General features: G+C 42.9%; 1 protein-coding gene across 7 annotated transcripts in view; it reads right to left on the bottom strand.

Moving 5' to 3' along the window:
• Positions 1-18,820, bottom strand: part of INPP4A (inositol polyphosphate-4-phosphatase type I A) — a 1,931,511-nt gene that overhangs the window by 1,645,480 nt on the left and 267,211 nt on the right. For all 7 annotated transcript variants that reach the window (XM_044072185.1, XM_044072184.1, XM_044072183.1 and 4 more), the window contains exon 5: positions 10,335-10,482. In XM_044072185.1, the coding sequence (XP_043928120.1) occupies positions 10,335-10,482 (148 nt within the window). The remainder of the gene's footprint in view (positions 1-10,334; positions 10,483-18,820) is intronic.

The raw sequence follows: 18,820 nt of genomic DNA on the forward strand, positions 1-18,820 counted from the left end.
CCATAGCAGCATCAAAGGGACTCTACAGTAAACCTCTTAAGATTAATTTGTTTCTTCTCTCCTGCAGGACTCATGAACTAAAAGCATGGCAGATAGAGCACGAATCCTGCAGGTGAACAGGTCCTAAACAATACACGCAACTCATGTGTCCATCCGTAAGGGACATCTTTTGGCAGCAAAGTCGCACTTTTTGTAACTCGAAGGTTTTGATTCCTTGGCAGTATCTTTGGACATAATACAGAACAGCACTATGTAAGGCTATAAACTACCGACAAGATAACTATCCAAAAACAGACCAAAAAAAAAAAAATATATATATATATATATATATATATATATATCTATATATATATATATATATATATCTATATATCTATATATATATATATATATATATATATATATATATATATATATTTTTTTTTTTTTTTTAAACAGACAGGAAAGCAGAGAAGGGGGGAGAGCCTCTAAATTAAATGGCAAACTCCCCACCTTAGGAGAGCCTCTAACTTAAACAGCAACTCCTTAAAAGTTAAAGAAGAAAAAAAAACTAAGAACCCTCTAAGTTAAATGGGTCTAGATGAGGGAAAAGGGCCAGAAAGAAAAACAGTTAGTCTCCAACAAACATAAGTCACTCGGACGGGATAGGGAAGGTATAAGAACGAAGGACAGGTATTAATAACTAGTTAGAGTGATAAATAAAAAGATTTATTTCAACAAGAATAACAAGTAGAAAAAACACTTAGCCTGAGCCAGTATCCGCAATTTCGACGCTGCAAGTGGCAAACCAGATCTGGGTAACTACCACTAGGCATTCTGGGATAGGGTCTAGGCTCAAGCCAGTAAAAGCTCTCGAGCTATAGTATACAGCCGAGTCGGAGCAGAGGACCAGCTCCCAACCCAAACAGTAAGAACGAAGGCGACATTTGGACAACATAACATATGATGTTTCAACTTAGTAATGACAGTACTGGATGCTAGGTCTGAAAGTAAGTCAATTTTGAACCAACTGGAGTTAGAGTCTACTAACACCAGATAATGCTGACCATTACACTTGAATATGTATGTGGCTACTACCGACTAAGGTAGTTCCAGAATCTGGCTAAGCTGAAGTGGTTCCTTCTGTTGATGTGGCTTTATACTATTACACATTGAACAAGATAAAAGTGCTATCTCAATGTCTTGTGACATAAAAGGCCAAAATACTAGGTTTCTTGTCCTTCTTTTGGTAGATTTGGTTCCTGGGTGACCACAGTGAAAGACAGCAATATACTCTGGTTGCAAGAACTTTGGAACAATGACTTTCAGACCTTTCCTAACGATACCTTTGTCAGACAAAATCTCACCTCTGTATGCAAAATAAGGCTGCACTTCTTGAGGTAAACTAGAGTGGATGGCCATCCTTGATTGATAAAGTTGTTGAGCCTTTGTAAAACTGAATCTGTGGCTGTGTGATCTCTCAGCTCATAGGTTCATACTAGGCTATCTGCCCGAGGGCATTTATAAGCCTAGCCCATAGTTTTGTGGCTTACGCCACCCCTTTAGTTTGGAGAAACTATGCCCATTATTTTGCTGTGCCTCTGTCGAGCAGTGACACTGAGGTAACCCCTGGGGTGTATCTGCGATCTCCCATCCATTGGTCAAGATTCCTCTTGAACAAGGCCAGCGAGGTGCTCTGCCTCACATAAACCGGGATTTTGTTCCACAGCATAGGGAGTCTTTGGGTGATGAATCTATCCCTCCAGCACGTCCTATTAATAACCGTGTCGAGGTTTAAATCTCCCGCCCTTGTGGCTCTGAGGGATCTAGATTTTTTGAGATGAAGCATGTTCATCAAATCTGGGTTTGACATGGCCTTGTATGTCAGGCATAGGTCACCTCTGAGCAAGCGGTAAGCAACTGAATATAACTGGAGTCGGGCAGCATAAGACAGATTTTTGAGACCCTTTATCCTTTTGGTGAGGAACTTTTGTGGCCTCTCCAGCTGCTGCAAGTGTCGGGTCAGATACATTCCGAATGGGGCATTGTACTCGATCATTGGTCTGATGAGTGATGAGTATAGGGAGACTATGACTTCCCTTGATCTTGATGTGAATCCCTTCATGATAAGGTGGGCAATGTAGAAGGTCTTCCTAACTAATTTAGCAATATGAGTGTCGAATGAAAGGCTACTGTCAACCTGGGTTCCCAGGTCCCTAATAACTTCTTCTGTGTTCAGGGATTGCCACCTATATGGTAGCTAGGGGTAACCTTATTTTTCCCGAAGGGTATGACTATGCATTTCTTGGCATTTAACTTTAGGCCATGGCTCTGGCACCAGTTATCCGTTTCTGTGAGACCCTTCTGAAGGATATCTGAGTTGGATGTGTTTTCAACTACGGCCCCCAGTTTGCAGTCATCTGCAAACTTTGTCAGCCATAACCCTCCTGTGTTTGCTTGTACTTCAGAAAAGTAGATGCCAAACAAGAGTGGGCCCAGGACTGAGCCCTGTGGGACACCACTTGTGACAGACTTTGAGTCTGACATGGCGCCAGCAACTCTGACCCTGTGGGTTCTGTCACTCAGCCAGTTTGCAACCCATCTTGTAATGTATGGGTTTACATTTAAGTTGATGAGTTTTTCAATGATACCCGAGTGAGGTATTGTATCAAAAGCCTTTGCCAGGTCTAGGTAGGCTGTATGGACTGCCTTTCCTCGTCAATGGCCTTGGTGACTGTTTGAAAAAGTCAACCAAGTTTAAAAGGCATGATCTGCCTTTGACAAAGCCAAACTGGGTTGGATCCAAAGTCTGCAAGTTCCCTATGTCTTTATTTATGAGATCCATTATGATCCTCTCCATGGCTTTGCAGATAAGGCTTGTCAAGCTAATGGGACGGTAATTTCCAGGGTCGGTGGAGGCACCGCCTTTGTGGAGTGGGACCACAGTCGCTGTGCCACTCCTGGGTATGTATCCGGAGGTGAGACTAAGATTAAACAGCTGTCCTAACTGTGGGTTTAATTCCTCGTTGAGTTCATGGAGTACACAGCCGGGGACACCATCAGGTCCCATGGATGCTGTGTTCTTTGCCTTGGAGAGAGCAGTTCTCACCTGGGCGTTAGAGATGTTTGGGGGCTACAATCATTTGGTATAGATATCTCTCCTTTAGGGGAGGGGGAAGTTTGCACTGAACCTGTCAGCCAGTATGTTGGCAATGTCTGTAGGATCAGTAATCTTTACATCATTTTGAACTAATTCTGAGCATATCTGGGAGTTTCCTCCTAGGTTTCTGACATAGCTAAAGAATGCCTTATGGTTGTCTTTAGAGTCCTTAGCTATTTTTCTCAAAATTAGCTTTGGATGATTTTATGAGAGCTCTTAGCTTTTTACTTATAGTGATCAGCGGTGTCTTACCTTTTAAGGATTTTGCTCTATCTTGTAGTAGCTTTCTCCTTTTGTTGTACAGTTTGTTTATGGCTGGGGTCCACCAGACTGGACGCTTGCCTTTGGTACAAAGAGTCTTTGTTTTGCTTGGGATTGCCTGATCCATGCAGCCCTGCAGGTGCTGGTAGAAGGCATTTGTAAGTGATTCAGCGGTTTGAGTAATGTTAACTGCCGGCTCAGGGGCCTTAAAGGAGACCACACTAGTCTTTAGAAGTGTGAAGTCGGCTTCGAGAAGTTCTTTACTGTGGTCTTTTCATTTCGGTGGGGGATGAGGACCTCCAGCGAGATTAGTTTGTGATCAGATCTCACCAGTGAGGGGTATACTTCCGCGTTGAACATTATGCTCCCATGTTCGTGATGATGAGATCAAGTATGTTTTCTCCTCTTGTGGGGATGGTGACTAGTTGTTCCATGGCATTTGAGTTTATGAATTCCAGGAACTTTTGGGCTAGAGTGTTTGGGCTTGAGTAGTGTTCCCAGTCTATATTAGGGTAGTTGAAGTCACCTAGTATGATGGTGTTTGGAGATACATTTATCCCTCCAGTGTTTTCAGGAAGGCCATATGAGGTTCCTGAGTTTGCGAGGGTGGCCTGTAACATGCTACAAATTGCAGAGCAATCTTGCCTATGGTTAATTGCACCTGGATGGTTTCCGATGCATCGTGCGATGCCACCAATCTTGAGGTGTGGGTGTCCTTGATGAATATGGATACCCCTCCTCCTTTCTTGGTATTGCCGGGTTTTGGGGCGGAACGCATGATATGAGGTAAAACCTGATAGTGCTGGGGTGCTCTCAGGAGCCTTGAACCAGGTTTCTGTCACAGCACAGACATCGATGTTCTCCATACTGAGAAGGGCCTCGAGTGCGTGCATCTTGAGGTTGAGACTTCTGGCATTGAGCAGCATTACCCTTAGTTTTTTTTTCTTTGTTTTGTTCTAGGGTGGTAGGTTTAGAATTTGAGCCTTGCCTAAAAAGGCACTATGGGGGTGGCAAGAGCCTTTGCCAAAATCCAGAATCCCAGGGGTGACAAGTGCAAGCCGTCCCTTGCGAAGCAGCGTGGCTTGTCCAGCATGTCATCCCAGGCAGACAGACATTGGATCCCCTTTGAATGACACCAGAGTTTAAGCCAATTGTTAAAGCTGATCATCTTCTCTCTGTATTGTGGCATCATTCTTGGTGAAGGTAGGATACTGCTTAAGGTCAGGGTCATACCTGCTTGGGCTACATAATCAGAGAGCTCCTCTATGTCTCTTTTCATGTAGTCCAAGGCGGTACGTCTGAGGTCGTTAACACCAGCGTGGACAATGATTGAGTCGTACTTGTACCTGCTGTTGAGAGACCTGAGTGCATGCGTTATGTGGCGGATTCTAGCACCCGACAGGCAGCTTACTGTGACCTTCTCCTTACTCAGTCTGGTGAGCGGGACGTCAGTGTGTCTGACTATGGAGTCACCAATGACTAGTGTGTCTGGCATTGTGTTTGGCCTTAAGGGCTGTGACTGCTTGACACTCTGACTGTGTGGTCTATGTGTTGCAGGTGTTGTGTTCTGAGGTGGTAGTTGTTTGGGTGTCTGCTTTGGTGGCCTCTGCTGTTTTGGTAGATTTTTGATCAGAGCCTCAGAGTATGTCTTTGTGTGTTTATGTGTATGATTTGAGGTTGTGATGGTATTATGTGAGACTGGGTCTATAGTGTGTGTGGTTACCTTCTCCTCCTGTCTGGTCATGCCAGTCCTATGTTGAGAGAGCTCAGCCTCCAGTTTGGCCGTATAGTTGCATCTCTCGCATGTATTTGTGTTTTGTGGGAGGAGGAGAGGGTTGTCTGTGTACATGAGGCAATTGTAACATTGCCTCAATATTCCCAGGTTCACCAGCTGAGCAGGAGAGGACATTAGCAACTGATCCCTCGACATGCTAGAAGGAATAGACAGAAAAACTTAAGAAAATGTTCTGGGGGTTGTGGGTGACCGAGAAATGGGGTTTGCTTTTTTGGGGTACTTTCTATAACAAGAGTGCTGTATCGAGGTGATAAGTACTGTAGGAGCAAGTGCTTCGCTATACAGATAGAGAATAGTCTACTTGGGAGTCAAGTAGAGATAATTTATAGTTGTAGGATACACTAAATAGAACAGTAGTATACTTTGAGGAAGGTAATTTTAAGGGAAAATTTGAAGAGTGGACTTTAGGTAGCCCTAATAGTTTAAATCTGATTAACTGGCGCTGCCCTAGTGTGCAACGGTAGCAGCTCCGCGCTAAAGCGAGCTAACGCGTGCTTTATAGCAGGATGTGTGGAAGAAAAAGTTCTCACTTCCATGACTTCAAAATCAAGGTTTTCACTCATGCTGTTCTGTGGTGTTTCTGGGTGATTTGGACAATGTATCAGGAAGATAAAGAAGTTTGTCTTTCTTGTAAACAAGACTAAAATTATACTTTTGCTATCTCGGCATCATATGTTGCAGTCTGGCTGGAGATGAAGCTGAATGTATAGGCTTTCTCAAAATAGTGACTAATGGTTGGTGGTCTGCTTCGATCTGGACAGGCCTACCATAAACATAATCATGGAACTTCGAACATGCAAAGACAATTACCAAAAGCTCTTTCTCAATCTGCATCTCTGTTTGGGTAAGAGTTTTCAATGCGTAGGCAACAGGCTGATTCTCTTGTAGAATGACTGCACCTAAACCAAATTTTGAAGCATCACAGGAAAGTGTAACTGGTTTGTGAATATCATAGTATCTGCGTGTTGGTGGACTAGCAATTATCTGTTTCAGGACATCAAATGCTCTCTGGTGTTACTCTGACCAAGACAAGGACACATCTCTGAATTGTGCTGATAGTTGGCTCAAATCTGGAATTAACTTGCCTAGGTAGTTGACCATGCTAAGAAAAAGTTGCAGGGTTTGAACATGGTCTGGTGCTGGCATCTCGAGAATGGCTATTTGTTTTGAAGGGTCTAGTCGTAGGCCTGTACTTGTAAACAAATGACCAACATAAGTAACTTCTTGTACCTTGAACTTGCATTTCTGTATATTGCGCTTAAGACTCACTTGACGTGCCCTTTGTAGAACTGTTCTGAGATTTCTGTCATGTTCTGCTTCATCACGACCTCCTACCAGTATGTCATCTACTTTAACAGCACAAGGATACCCTGAAAAAATTTGCTCCATTGCACACTGAAAGACTTCACTTGCAGAATTTATCCCAAATGGCATTCTCAAAAATCTGTACCTGCCAAATGGAGTACTAATCGCAGTAAGCAATGATGATTTCTTGTCAAGCTGAATTTGCCAAAGTGAACTCTTTGCATCTAAGACCGAAAAAATAGTGGCATTTGGCATCAAGGCTGCGACTTCTTCGACTGTGTGCATTGGGTTATGAGGTCTTTTCAGCTCTTTGTTCAGATCTCATGGATCAATACATATTCTGATGTCATCTGAGCTTTTCTTATGAGCTACCATCATGGAAGATATCCATTTGGTTGGAGTTTCAACTGGGCAAATTTCACCATGTCACACCATTTTATCTAACTCTGCTTTTACACTGTCCTGCATGGCTATTGGAACTTTGCATGCTGGCCTGATAACTGGACTGACCTCTGGGTCTAACTTCATGGAGTACACAATTGGAAGTATGCCTAGTTTGTCTTGAAACAGATCAGCAATGTTCTGGGCAAAATTAGACTAATCTTTTAAACTAACACAATAGACCCTTATTAAATGAAAGCGGTCCCATTTTCAGTGTCTCTGAGCCCTAATAATGACTGGACGTGCCTTTTGACCGCATAAAATAACAAGTCATAGCTTCTTCCACTCTGTTGGAAGCAACATGAATGTAATACTGAGCCTTCGGTCTGAATTTCTTCACCTCCATAAGCAACACGTTTCACGCACCTTGCTAAATCAAGCCTTTCACCCTTTATACACTCTAGCAAATGTTTCTGCAGACATAACATTGCACTTGGAATCTGCATCAACTTTGAGCTCTAAGGGTTTGCCATGTATCCAAAAGGTACAAAATACTTCACATTTTGCATTTAAATCTACTGCATTGACCGTTTCATGAAGCACTGACACAACATCAACATAAAGAGTAGGCTTGCCACTGTCTAACTGATCCACTCATTTCTTAAAATGTTCCCTTTTAATAAAAGAATGTGGGCCTTCTGACTTACAAAATCTTTTGAAATGGTTCCATTTATTACATTTGCGGCATTGTTGACCAAAAGCTAAACATTTCTCCCTTTTAGATTCATGGCTTCCACCACAATTATGACAGCTGGCAATGAAATTGGGTGGAGGCCCATGCTTAGAGTTTGCCGATTCCCTCTTATGCTTCACTGAAACTGTGGGACTTCTGGAATTTGCTGGAAAGCTCTGGGTCTTACCAGTGAGTGCTGCAGGGGTTACAACTGCCATATGCTTGAACCTGTTTCTTTTAATAATGTGCTGCATACTATCAACATGAGCTTTATCACTGTGCCATCTAGAGCTATTCTCATTTGTAAGCATATTTGTGTGCTTTTCTGTGAGCTCATACATCTGGCAAATCTCAATGGCCTTATTCAAAGTTAAATCACTGTCATGAAGCAAAATCTTTCTCACAGCTTCATCTTTTATACCACGCACAAGTCTGTCCTTTATCAACTCATCCCTTAAATCACCAAATCTGCACGTTTTAGCTTTGTTTCTCAGGTCAGTTACATATGCTGCAAAAGTTTCACCAGACTTTTGAACCCTTGTATAAAATAAGTGCCTTTCCATTGTAACATTTGTCTGGGGGGTTACACATTTTTCTATATATACATTTTAAGCACTCAGGTTCCTCCCTTGACTCGGCCAGTACAACAATATGATGGTTTTACCCCCTCCTGCGTAAGTAGCAGGTGCATACACAAATGAGTCTTCCCTTTTTATGGCTTCTTACCCAGCTAAATTAAGCAGAATAAATGCCTTTATGGTCATCGTTATAAGAAAATGCAGCCTGTATAAAAATATCAAACTCTTGCTTAAACACTCTTCAGATCTCAGCAATATTACTGTCAAACACAAGTGCACTGGGTTTTCGAAATCCATTTGCCATGCCCACAAAGTATACACAAAACCAGTGAAAATATGGCCCTTGTAATTGTGTATGAACAAACAGTGCTGTAAGCTGTTAATAACATTCAAATGCACAATAAACTCTTCGAAATACTATACTTAGCAAAATATGCTCTGTAATGGCTGTACTCTTCGAAATATGCCTTGTAATGGCTGTACTTTGCGAAATAGCTTTACTGTAACACTGCACAAACATGAAAACACTTTATACACTTCAGATAACTCGAATAGCTTTGCTTAACATGATATGAAATGCATATGCTTTGTGAAAATGCAGTCATTTTCCCTTTATTTTATTCGTTTTATGCAATTTGGACTTTATTTCAAACATTTTCCGTAGTAATTTGAAAATTTTTTATCAATATCGTACATATCTGTTTATGCGAAAATTATTTAGAGTGTTCTATATGCTTCGTTTCATATTATGCTAAAAGAAATAGTGCTGAGCAGGTTTTAATACCTAAAATTCTTTTCTGACCTGTTTTGCGAAGTTTTGCACATTTAGGAATGATCGACTCGTGTATATTCCACCAGCTCCTAGCAAATACCTTAAGTCATTTTACCCAAGCCGCCTTTGAATTCATGCCCCCTGGATAAGCCAGTTCTGACTCCTTGTCCTCTAGACATACCATGTCTTTTTGGGTATGCCTCTTCTGACACCTTGTTCTTTAGACATAACACTTCTGACACCATGTCACTCGTTCATTTCTAACACATATAACAAGAAGGCTTGGGACTTTGTTCAGATGCTTTAATACATAGAAACATATCAGGATGGATAGCAGCATCATAAAACACGAACAAACTAGTTAACAAACAGACCTTGCATTCATACATGCTTACATCTCAACTGCTTACTACAAAATGGTAGTCAGGCTCGCACATGCTCAGTATTTATACACTTGTGCAAGCCCTTAGATAGCTTCTTAAAGGTATATACACATATTGGTCTACACATACTTTTCAAATAACAAGGCATGTGGGACACTGAAAATATAAGCAGAATGAAGAGACAGCTTCTGAACATTTCAATAACAGGAAACAGACATTTGAGCCAGCCATTCCCCAGTGGAGCCCTAGATCCACTTTCCAAGAGGACAAAATGCTCCCTTTTAGCCAAAATAAGCTCCACAGAAAAGAAATGAAAACCTTCAAACTTAATAAAAATTGCTGTGACTTTATTAACATCCACTACAATCAACAGTCAGCTCCACAGCATACAGAACATAAAGCTTTCACAAGTTAGCTTGGCATGATTAGTGGTTTAAGAGTCTGAATGAGTTGGGTGGGGAGTATGAGAGCGTGCAACCCTTACATCTCACCAGTCTGGGGGTAGGGAGGCAGCTGTGGCTCCCTACATGGGTGGCACCTAGTAGGAGCACTAGGTATTCACTTAGCAGAGTTCTGAGACAGCAGAATTTGCAGAGGAGTGAGGAGACTGATCCCAAAGTCCCACAGGGACAGGGTTGATCGCTCTTCCATGGGGAGCAAACTGGCCTATTCCCTGCCACCAGATTCTCACTGGGGAATGACAGAAATTCACAGGCATGAATGAGAGAGCTGTAGGGTTCTTGCCTAGCCCACAAATATCTAGATCCCATTCCACTGAAACGAGAGGTCCAACTGCATGTGGCATCAGGTAAGGTCCTGGAGGGCAAAAAAAGCATCCACTACAATCAGGTCTAAAATAACACACTGAACTTCACCATTCTGGTCATCAAGCCTACAGTATTCTGTTTCTCAATGACAGTACAGATATAACACTGGATGCATATTTGCAACTGCAAGCTAAAATCAGTTCTTAAAATAATAGCCCACCTAGCAGCATCTTCTTCAAGTAAGAGCTTTACAAATTGTCTGGGGATATGTATGGATAGTACACTCTCTGCCATTTGCTCCAGGATCCTCAAGTGGTTTCCGTCCATTGTAGGAAATCGATACATCCGACAAATGACACCACCAAACACTGAAACAAATCCAATAATAATACACTTTAAAACAAAAGCAGGACAGTAAGGTAACAATAATATCACATTAAGTCTGTAATCAGCAATCCAAGTTCAGATATGTCTTACTTATGTCATTTAATAATACCCATGGTGTTAAAATATTAGACTGAACACATCTAGCTCTGTGCATATAGGGATGGAGCCTTGATCATGTTCTATCTGACCCAACTTTGATTAGCTAGCCTGAAAGAACTGATAAGACTGTAGCATAGTGGTATTAACTGGAAACAACTGAAATGAGACTGGAATTAATGTCTTTATTTGTTAATTACCCAAACTTGTGCTGAAGAGGTGTCAGTCTCTCCTTTATGGGCCAAGTGTTTTTGTACTTTTCAGAATGAATTCTGCACACACTGTAATTCGGTTTAGAATGGTTTACTACAGGTTAAAAATATCTGAATACCGTCTCCAATAACAGTGCTGATAAACAATGCCACTCTGTAGAAATTCTGGAATACTGGATAACAGTAACAGTGCTGATAAATATATCCAAAGTTTCTGTGTATACTCTGATTCTCCTGAATAATATCATCTGAAACAGTCTTTTCCTCCTGAACAGTATGGATACTTAACCCTGACTTCTCTACTCAGGCTTGAGTGTCTGTTCTGCAAAGATCTTTATCATATCAGTCCAAAAACTAACTTACTGACTTAACTGACCTTGTCTGAAGTATTTCCTGAAAATAGCAAAACCCTGTAACGTGTTACATGCCTTTTTAGCCTTGCTTTCCAAGGCTTGTCTTGCATGTGCCTCACAGTCTATTCTTTATCTAGCATTCCTTTGCAAGTACACATATCCTTCCCTTGAGAAAAGAACATTTTGTAGTTCTCCCTTGAAACTGTTACTTCTGCACAGCTCATGCTTCATATGTGTTTCACAGGTGTTTACTAGGCTAATGACCACAACAGCCTTTTTAAGCCTAGCCATGCATCCCACATCTCTGACAAGTTCTGATACCCTTGATCAGTGTAAGGGCCTGGGAGATGAAACATTTACAGGTTACCTGTGTCCAATAGAAACACAGGTGCCAAACCAGAGATGAATTTCATGTTCCCCATCCGATTGTACAAGTTGCACTTGAATTGGGTTAGGGAGGAACTCTGCTTCATATGGATGGGGAGCCTGTTCCAGAGATCTCTAGGATACATACCTGTCTCTCCAGAGGGTCCTATTTATATCACAGGGACGGGTTAAGTCTTTAGAACGGATAATTCTTGTGCTGTTTGTTTTGTGGATATGCAGAAGGTCCATCAAGAATGGGGTCTGAAAATGCCCTGTATACCAGGCATAGATCTTCCCTCAAAAACCTGTAGCAGACAGAATACAGGGATAAGGCCTTAAGATGGTCTGCATAGGACATTTTACCTACGCACTGTATTCTTTTAGTGAGGAACCTCTATGGACGCTCCAACTGTTGGATATGCCTGGTTAGGTACATACCAAAGGGGGTATTACACTCAATGGTAGGTCTGACAAATGCTGAATACAGTGGAACAATGACTTCCTTGGACTTAGATGTCATACCTTTGTTTATAAGTTGCACAGCACAGAATGATTTCCTCACTACTGTACACATGTGATGGACAAAGGTTAGATTATTGTCTGTGTGTGTCCATAAGTCCATGACTACTGGATCAGCTCAAAGGGGTGTGTTGTCAATATGATAGCAGGACTGGATGACTTCCTGAAGGATAGCATTATGCATTTCTAGGCATTTAGTTTTAGTCCATGGCTCTGACACCAGTTGTTTGTCTGCATTAGCCCTTCATGGAAAACATTTCTGTCAATGTGGGATTCAATGACAGCTCCTAATTTGCAGTCATCTGCAAATTTAGTCAGCCAGAGCCTTGACTTCAGAAAAGTAAATGACAAAAAGCAGTGGTCCAAGGACCAATCCCTGAGGGACTCCACTTGTGACTGGCCTCTTTGCAGAAGTGGACTCCCCAGTTGTAACTTTCTGGGTCCTGTCTGTGAGCTACATGGCTATCCACCGGGTGACATACGGGTTTGTACCTATTCACCCGAGTTTGTCAACAATGCTCGAGTAGGGTATTTTGTCAAATGGCTTTGTCAGGTCAACACAGGCAGTGTGAACCATTCTGCCCTCATCCACTGCTTTGGTGACCTTCTCAAAGAAGTCTTCCAGGTTCAGTAGGCATTACCTGCCCTTGAAGAAACCAAACTGGGTTGAGTCCAGTGTCTGGAGATTTACTACATCACTATTGATCATTTCCATGATAATTCTTTCCAATAAGACTAGTGAGACTTATGAGTCAGTAGTTTCCAGGATCTGTAGATGGCCCACCTTTATGGAGAGGGATGACTGTTTCCGTTCTACATTCATGAGGCATGAAGCCTGTTTGGAGGCTACAGTTAAATAGCAATTCCAGAGGACCTGATAGGTCATGTTTCACACTATTTAGAAAGCATCATGCGATATCGTCTGTGCCCAGTGATGCAGTTATTGGCCTTAGAGACAGCATTAAGGGACCTGTTCCCTAGTGACAGCAGGGGGAGTTACATTTGACGGTATTTCCTGAGGGAAAGTTGAAGGAGAGAGAGGGGTAAAGCTGAAGCAGAATTTATCAGCCAGTAGGTTTGCCATATCTTCTGGCTCAGTACAGATGGCTCCATTTACAATAAGCTCTGCACACAATTTTGTATTGCCTTTGAGGTTGCAGACATAGCTAATGAATGCCTTGTGGTTGTCCTTGGCCTGGGAGGATAAACTTACCTCAAATTTGGATTTGATGGACTTTATTTGTCCTCTGAGTTGATTGCTTAGTTTGATGAGAGTGCTTTTATCCTGATGAGTGCTGCATCTCCTAATTTTTGCCATAATTTTCTTCCTTCTGTTATATAGCCTACAGATTTTTTTATTCTATCAGGGTGGCTTGTTCATAGGTGTGTACTAGGCTAATGGCCCTTGAGCCTTTACAAGTCTAGCCCATAGGAATATCCTGGCATCATGCCACCCAACCTTAGTTCCCAGTGTCTCTGTCAAGTAGAGCCAGTGGAGTGATCCCTGGGGTGAATTTTCTATTTCCCATCCACTCATCAAGAGTTCATTTGAAGAGGGCCAGTGAGGTGCTCTGTTTGACTTGTATGGGAAGTTTATTCCATAGCATGGGCAGTCTTTGGGTTATGAACCTGTCCCTCCAGCATGTTCTGTTGACTGTGGTAATGAGGTTGAGGTCTCTGGAGCATGTGGTGCAGAGGGATAGGGATTTCATTAGATGTAGCAATTCTAGCAGAGCTGGGTCAGACATGGCTTTGTAAGTCAAGCAGGGATTGCCTCTAAGTAGGTGATATGAGACAGAGAATAGTTGGGAGTTTTTTTTTAAGTCTGCCCATATAGGACAAGTGTTTAAGGCCTAGAATCCTCTTTGTGAGGTACTTTTGTGGCCTCTCAAGTTGTTGCAGGTGTCTAGTGAGGTACATGCCAAATGGGACATTGTACTTGATGACTGGCCTAATGAGGGAAGAGTAGAGGGAGACAATGACCTCTTTCTTCCTGGATGCAAAACCCTTAATACTGAGATGTGCCACATAGAATGACTTTCTGACCACAGTGGCAATGTGGTGGTCGAAAGAGAGGTTGCTGTCAACCTGTGTTCCCAGATGTCGTATAACACCTTCTGTGTTCAGTGGATTATCATCAATGTGGTAATTCATGGGAACTGAGTTTTTCCCAAAGGGGATGACGACACATTTTTTGGCATTGAGCTTAAGGCCATGGATCTGACACCAGTTGTTCATCTCAGTGAGGCCTTTCTATAGGATGTCAACATCACTTGGGGAGTTAATAATAGCTCCCAACTTGCAATCATCTGTGAACTTTGTCAGCCAGAGTCCCTTCGTGTTGGCCTGGACTTCAGAGAAGAATATACCAAACAGGAGAGGACCCAGGACTGAACCCTGTGTAACTCCACTCGTGACTGGTTAGCAGTCTGACTTGGAGTCAGCTGCTTTCACACTGTGGGTTCTATCTGTGAGTCAGTTTGCTACCCACCTAGTGATATAGGGGTTGATGCCTACCTTACTGAGTTTGTCTATGACTCCTGAGTGGGGAATGGTATCAAAGGCCTTGACCAGATCAAGGTAGGCTGTGTGAACCACCTTGCCTTCATCCACAACTCTGGTGGCTGACTCAAAGAAGTCAACCAAGTTGAGCAGACATGATCTACCCTTCACGAAACCAAACTGTGTGGGATCCAGAGTTTGGAGATTCCCTATAAACTTGTTTATTAGGTCCATGATGATGTGTTCCATAGCTTTGCATATCAGACTCATTAGGCTAATGGGGCGATAGTTCCCAGTGTCTGCAGTCACTCCTCCTTTGTGGAGAGGGATGACTGTAGCAGTGCGCCATTCGGTAGGGACAAAGCCTGAGGTGAGCCTGTGTTTGAACAGGGCACAAAGGTGAGGTGCCAGTTCACTCTGTAGTTCATTTAGAACACAGCCAGGGATATTTTCAGGTCCCATAGAAGCTGTATTCTTGGCCTTGGACAGTGCTGTTTTAACCTGTGCAGCAGTAATACTGGGTGCCTGGCAATTTAGTGTTAATGTGATAGGTCCTTTGGGAGGGGAGAGAGGGGTAAAGCTGGCAATGAATCTATCGGCCAGTATATTGGCAATATCTGTTGGCTCAGTATAGGAGGCATCATTGTGCAGTAGCTCAGAGCAAATCTGGGTATTACCATGGAGATTCTTTACATAACTATAGAAGGCCTTGTGGTTGTCTTTACTATCTGCTGCAATTCTGTTTTCATAGCTAGCTTTAGAGGATTTGATGAGGGATCTCAACTTTTTGTTGAGGCTGGTAAGGGAGTTTTTCCAGTCTTGGGACTTCACCTTATTCCGCATCTGTTTCCTCCTTCTGCTGTAGAGTTTGTTTATGGCAGGGGACCACCAGACTGGCTTCCTATTTTTGGATGAGAGCTTCCTGGGTCTATTGGGTATGGCGAGATCCATGCATTTGTGTACATGTTCATACACTGCATTGGTGTATGATTTGGCAGTCATGCAACTATTGTCCATTTGCATGGGTGCTATGTATTTAGCTACCTTTGTTTTTAGGAGCCCAAAGTTAGCTTTGGAGAAGTTTTTCATGGGGGTTACCTTTGCGGGGGGATGTGGATTTGCAAGGTGATTAGTTTGTGGTCGGATCTAACCAGGGAGGAGTTGACTATTGGTGTAGAGCAGCAGTCGCCCATGTTAGTAATGACCAGCTCAAGGATGCTGCTACCTCTAGTAGGTGTAAGAACGATCTGGTCCAGGGCATTGGAATTAATGAATTCCAGGGCACGTTGGGCAAATGTATTGGTACATGAGTAGTTTTCCCAGTTAATGGAGGGGTAGTTGAAGTCGCCCAATATGAGAGTGTTAGGTTGGACCCTAATATTCTCCAGGGTGCTTAGGAACGTGGAGTGCGAGTCTTGGGACATGGTTGGGGACTTATAGCAGGCTACGACCTGAATCGCTGTCTTACCCAATGTTAGCTGCACTTGAAGTATCTCTGATACGTTATGTTGGGCTACCAGTCTGGAGGTGTGAGTATCCTTTATGAATATGGAATCACCACCGCCTTTGGAGCTTCGGTCCAAGTTCTGGGGCTGAAAGGTGTGGAATGAGTTATAGCCTGGTAGTGCAGGGGTGCTTTCTGGTGCCTTGAACCAAGTCTCTGTTACACCACAAATGTTGATGTTCTCCATTTTAAGGAGTGCTTTGAGCGAGTGCATTTTGAAATTTAGACTTCTAGCGTTGAGCAGCATGACCCTCAGATTGCATCTGTTTGTAGCTGTTATGGTGGTAATTTAGTCTTTTGAACACTGCCTAAAAAAGGCACTATAGGGGTGGCAAGAGCCTTAGCCTGTATCCAGAAGCACAGGAATAACAGATGCAGGCCATCTCTGACAAAGCATTGAGGTCAATCAATCAAGTCATCTCAGGCAGACAGATAATGGATCCCCTTAGAATGACACCAGAAACATAACCAATTGTTGAAATCAATAATTTTCTGCTTGTACTGTGGTATCATTCTGGGAGATGGTAGGATGCTTCTCAGGGCTAGGGTCATACCCGCCTGGGCTAAATGATCCAAAAGCTCCTCCATGTCTCTTTTCATGTAGTCCAGGGAGGTACGTCTCAGGTCATTCACACCCACACGTACAATGATAGAGTCATATTTGTACCTGTTGTTGAGGGACCTGAGTGCATGCGTTATGTGGTGGATCCTGGCAGCTGACTGTTACTTTCTCCTTATTCAACCATCAGTGTGCCTCACTATCGGGTCATCTATGACTAGGGTATTGGACATGCTGTTTTGCTTTACAGGCTTTGGTTGAGTGGCACACTGTTTAGGAAAGTTATGTGTCTCGTGATTAGTGTTGTGTCATGGCAGTCGAGTGCGTTTCTGCCTTGGAGGGCTATGCTGTTTGGACAGATTTTTATTGAGAGCCTCCATGAAGGTGGGTGTGTGGTTTGTGTTTTTATGTGAAGGCAGTGCTGGTGCGTGTTCTGGAGAGCTAAGTGTTCCATGTGGTGTGGTGCAAATGTTGACTTTCTCCTCTTGACCAGCTATTCTGGTCTTGGCTGGAGAGTGAGTGGCTTCCAATTTGGCTATACAAGTGCATCTCTCACAAGTCTGAGTGTTGGGAGATAAGAGGAGAGGGTTAAGTACATGAGGCAGTTGCTACATTGCCTCAGGATGCCCAAGTTCACCAGGTTAATATGAGAAAGCACAGGGAACTGACCTTTAGACATGCCTGGAGGGGTGGGCATTAATAATATGTACAGGAGCTGTTTTTTGCATAACGTTTAGTGCTGGTAGCACTTTTGTGTGCTACAATAACTGCTACAAGAAGTCTGGTAAAGTGCTAGACTAATAAGCTAATAAAAGTGCAGTAGAGGAGAGAACTAGCAGATCTAAGGGAAAAGTTGAAGTGCAGACTTTGGCACCACTCAGAAGCTTACAAACAGTCCTGGATACAGCAACTCTGTATTTGGATTAGGCGAGGTACAGGAAAGGCGGGAAACAAGCGCAAATGAGGGCTTTTAAACCACAAAGTTGAAAGAGATGGAAACAGTGCCCAATCGGCCAATAAACTACAATTTCTGGGCCAGAGACCACTCCTCTTGTGGTAGATAGGCTACCTAGTGCTTACCACTCCCACTGACAAGCTAGAAGGCTTCCCACTGACACAGAAAGGCTTGGGGGTCTCAGAAGCTTACAAACAGTCCTGGATACAGCAAATCTGTATCTGGACTAGACTAGTTATAGGAAAGGTGGGAAACAAGCGCAAATTGTTTAAATAGATGGAAATAAATGCCCAAACGGCCAATGAACTACAATTTCTGGGCCAGAAACCACTCATCTTGTGGTAGGCAGGCTACCTAGTGCTTACCACTCCCACTGATAAGCTTGAAGGCTTCCCTCCAACAAAAAAGGCTTAGGGGGCTCAGAAGCTTAAAACAGTCCTAGACGCAGCAATTCTGTATCTGGACTAGACTAGTTACAGGAAAGGCGGGAAACAAGCACAAATGCAGGCTTTTAAACCAGAAGTTGAAAGAGATGGAAAAACTTCCCAAATGGCCAATAAACTTCAATTTCTGGGCCAGAAACCACTCTTGTTGTAGATAGGCTTACCTAGTGCTTACCACTCTCACTGATAAGCTAGGAGGATTCCTTCCAACACAGGAAGGCTTTGGGGGGGGGGGGGCAGATGCTTATAAACAGTCCTAGATACCCCAAATCTGTATCTGGACTAGACTAGTTACAGGAAAGGCGGGAAACAAGCGCAAACACGGGCTTTTAAACAGAAAGCTGAAAGAGATGAAAAACTGCCCAAATGGACAAACTACAATTTCTGGGCCAGAAACCACTCTTGTGGTAGACAGGCTACCTAGTGCTTACCACTCCCACTGATAAGGTAGAAGGCTTCCCTCCTACACAGAAATGCTTGGGGGCTCAGAAGCTTACAAACAGTCCTGGATACAGCAAATCTGCATCTGGACTAGACTAGTCACAGGAAAGGCAGGAAACAAGCTTAGAATTTTTTTTTTTTGTAAACTGGAAAGGTAGAAAGGAGAAACAGAAGGTAATTCAAGGTTAAGGACTTAAGTGGCTTGCCCTTCTCAAATATTCTCTCTGTATTATGTGAAATGAGCTAGTGACACTAGACTGGGATACAGCTGAACAGATGGGACTGGTAGGAGTGTCTGAAGTCAAAATATGATCTCACTGTACTCGGTTGAGTGAGCAAATGACATAGACCCAGGAGGAGTGTTCCAAC

The sequence above is a fragment of the Protopterus annectens genome, chromosome 5.part0 (assembly GCF_019279795.1).
Source record: "Protopterus annectens isolate FY-2018-M chromosome 5.part0, PAN1.0, whole genome shotgun sequence".
NCBI classification, from domain to species: domain Eukaryota; kingdom Metazoa; phylum Chordata; order Ceratodontiformes; family Protopteridae; genus Protopterus; species Protopterus annectens.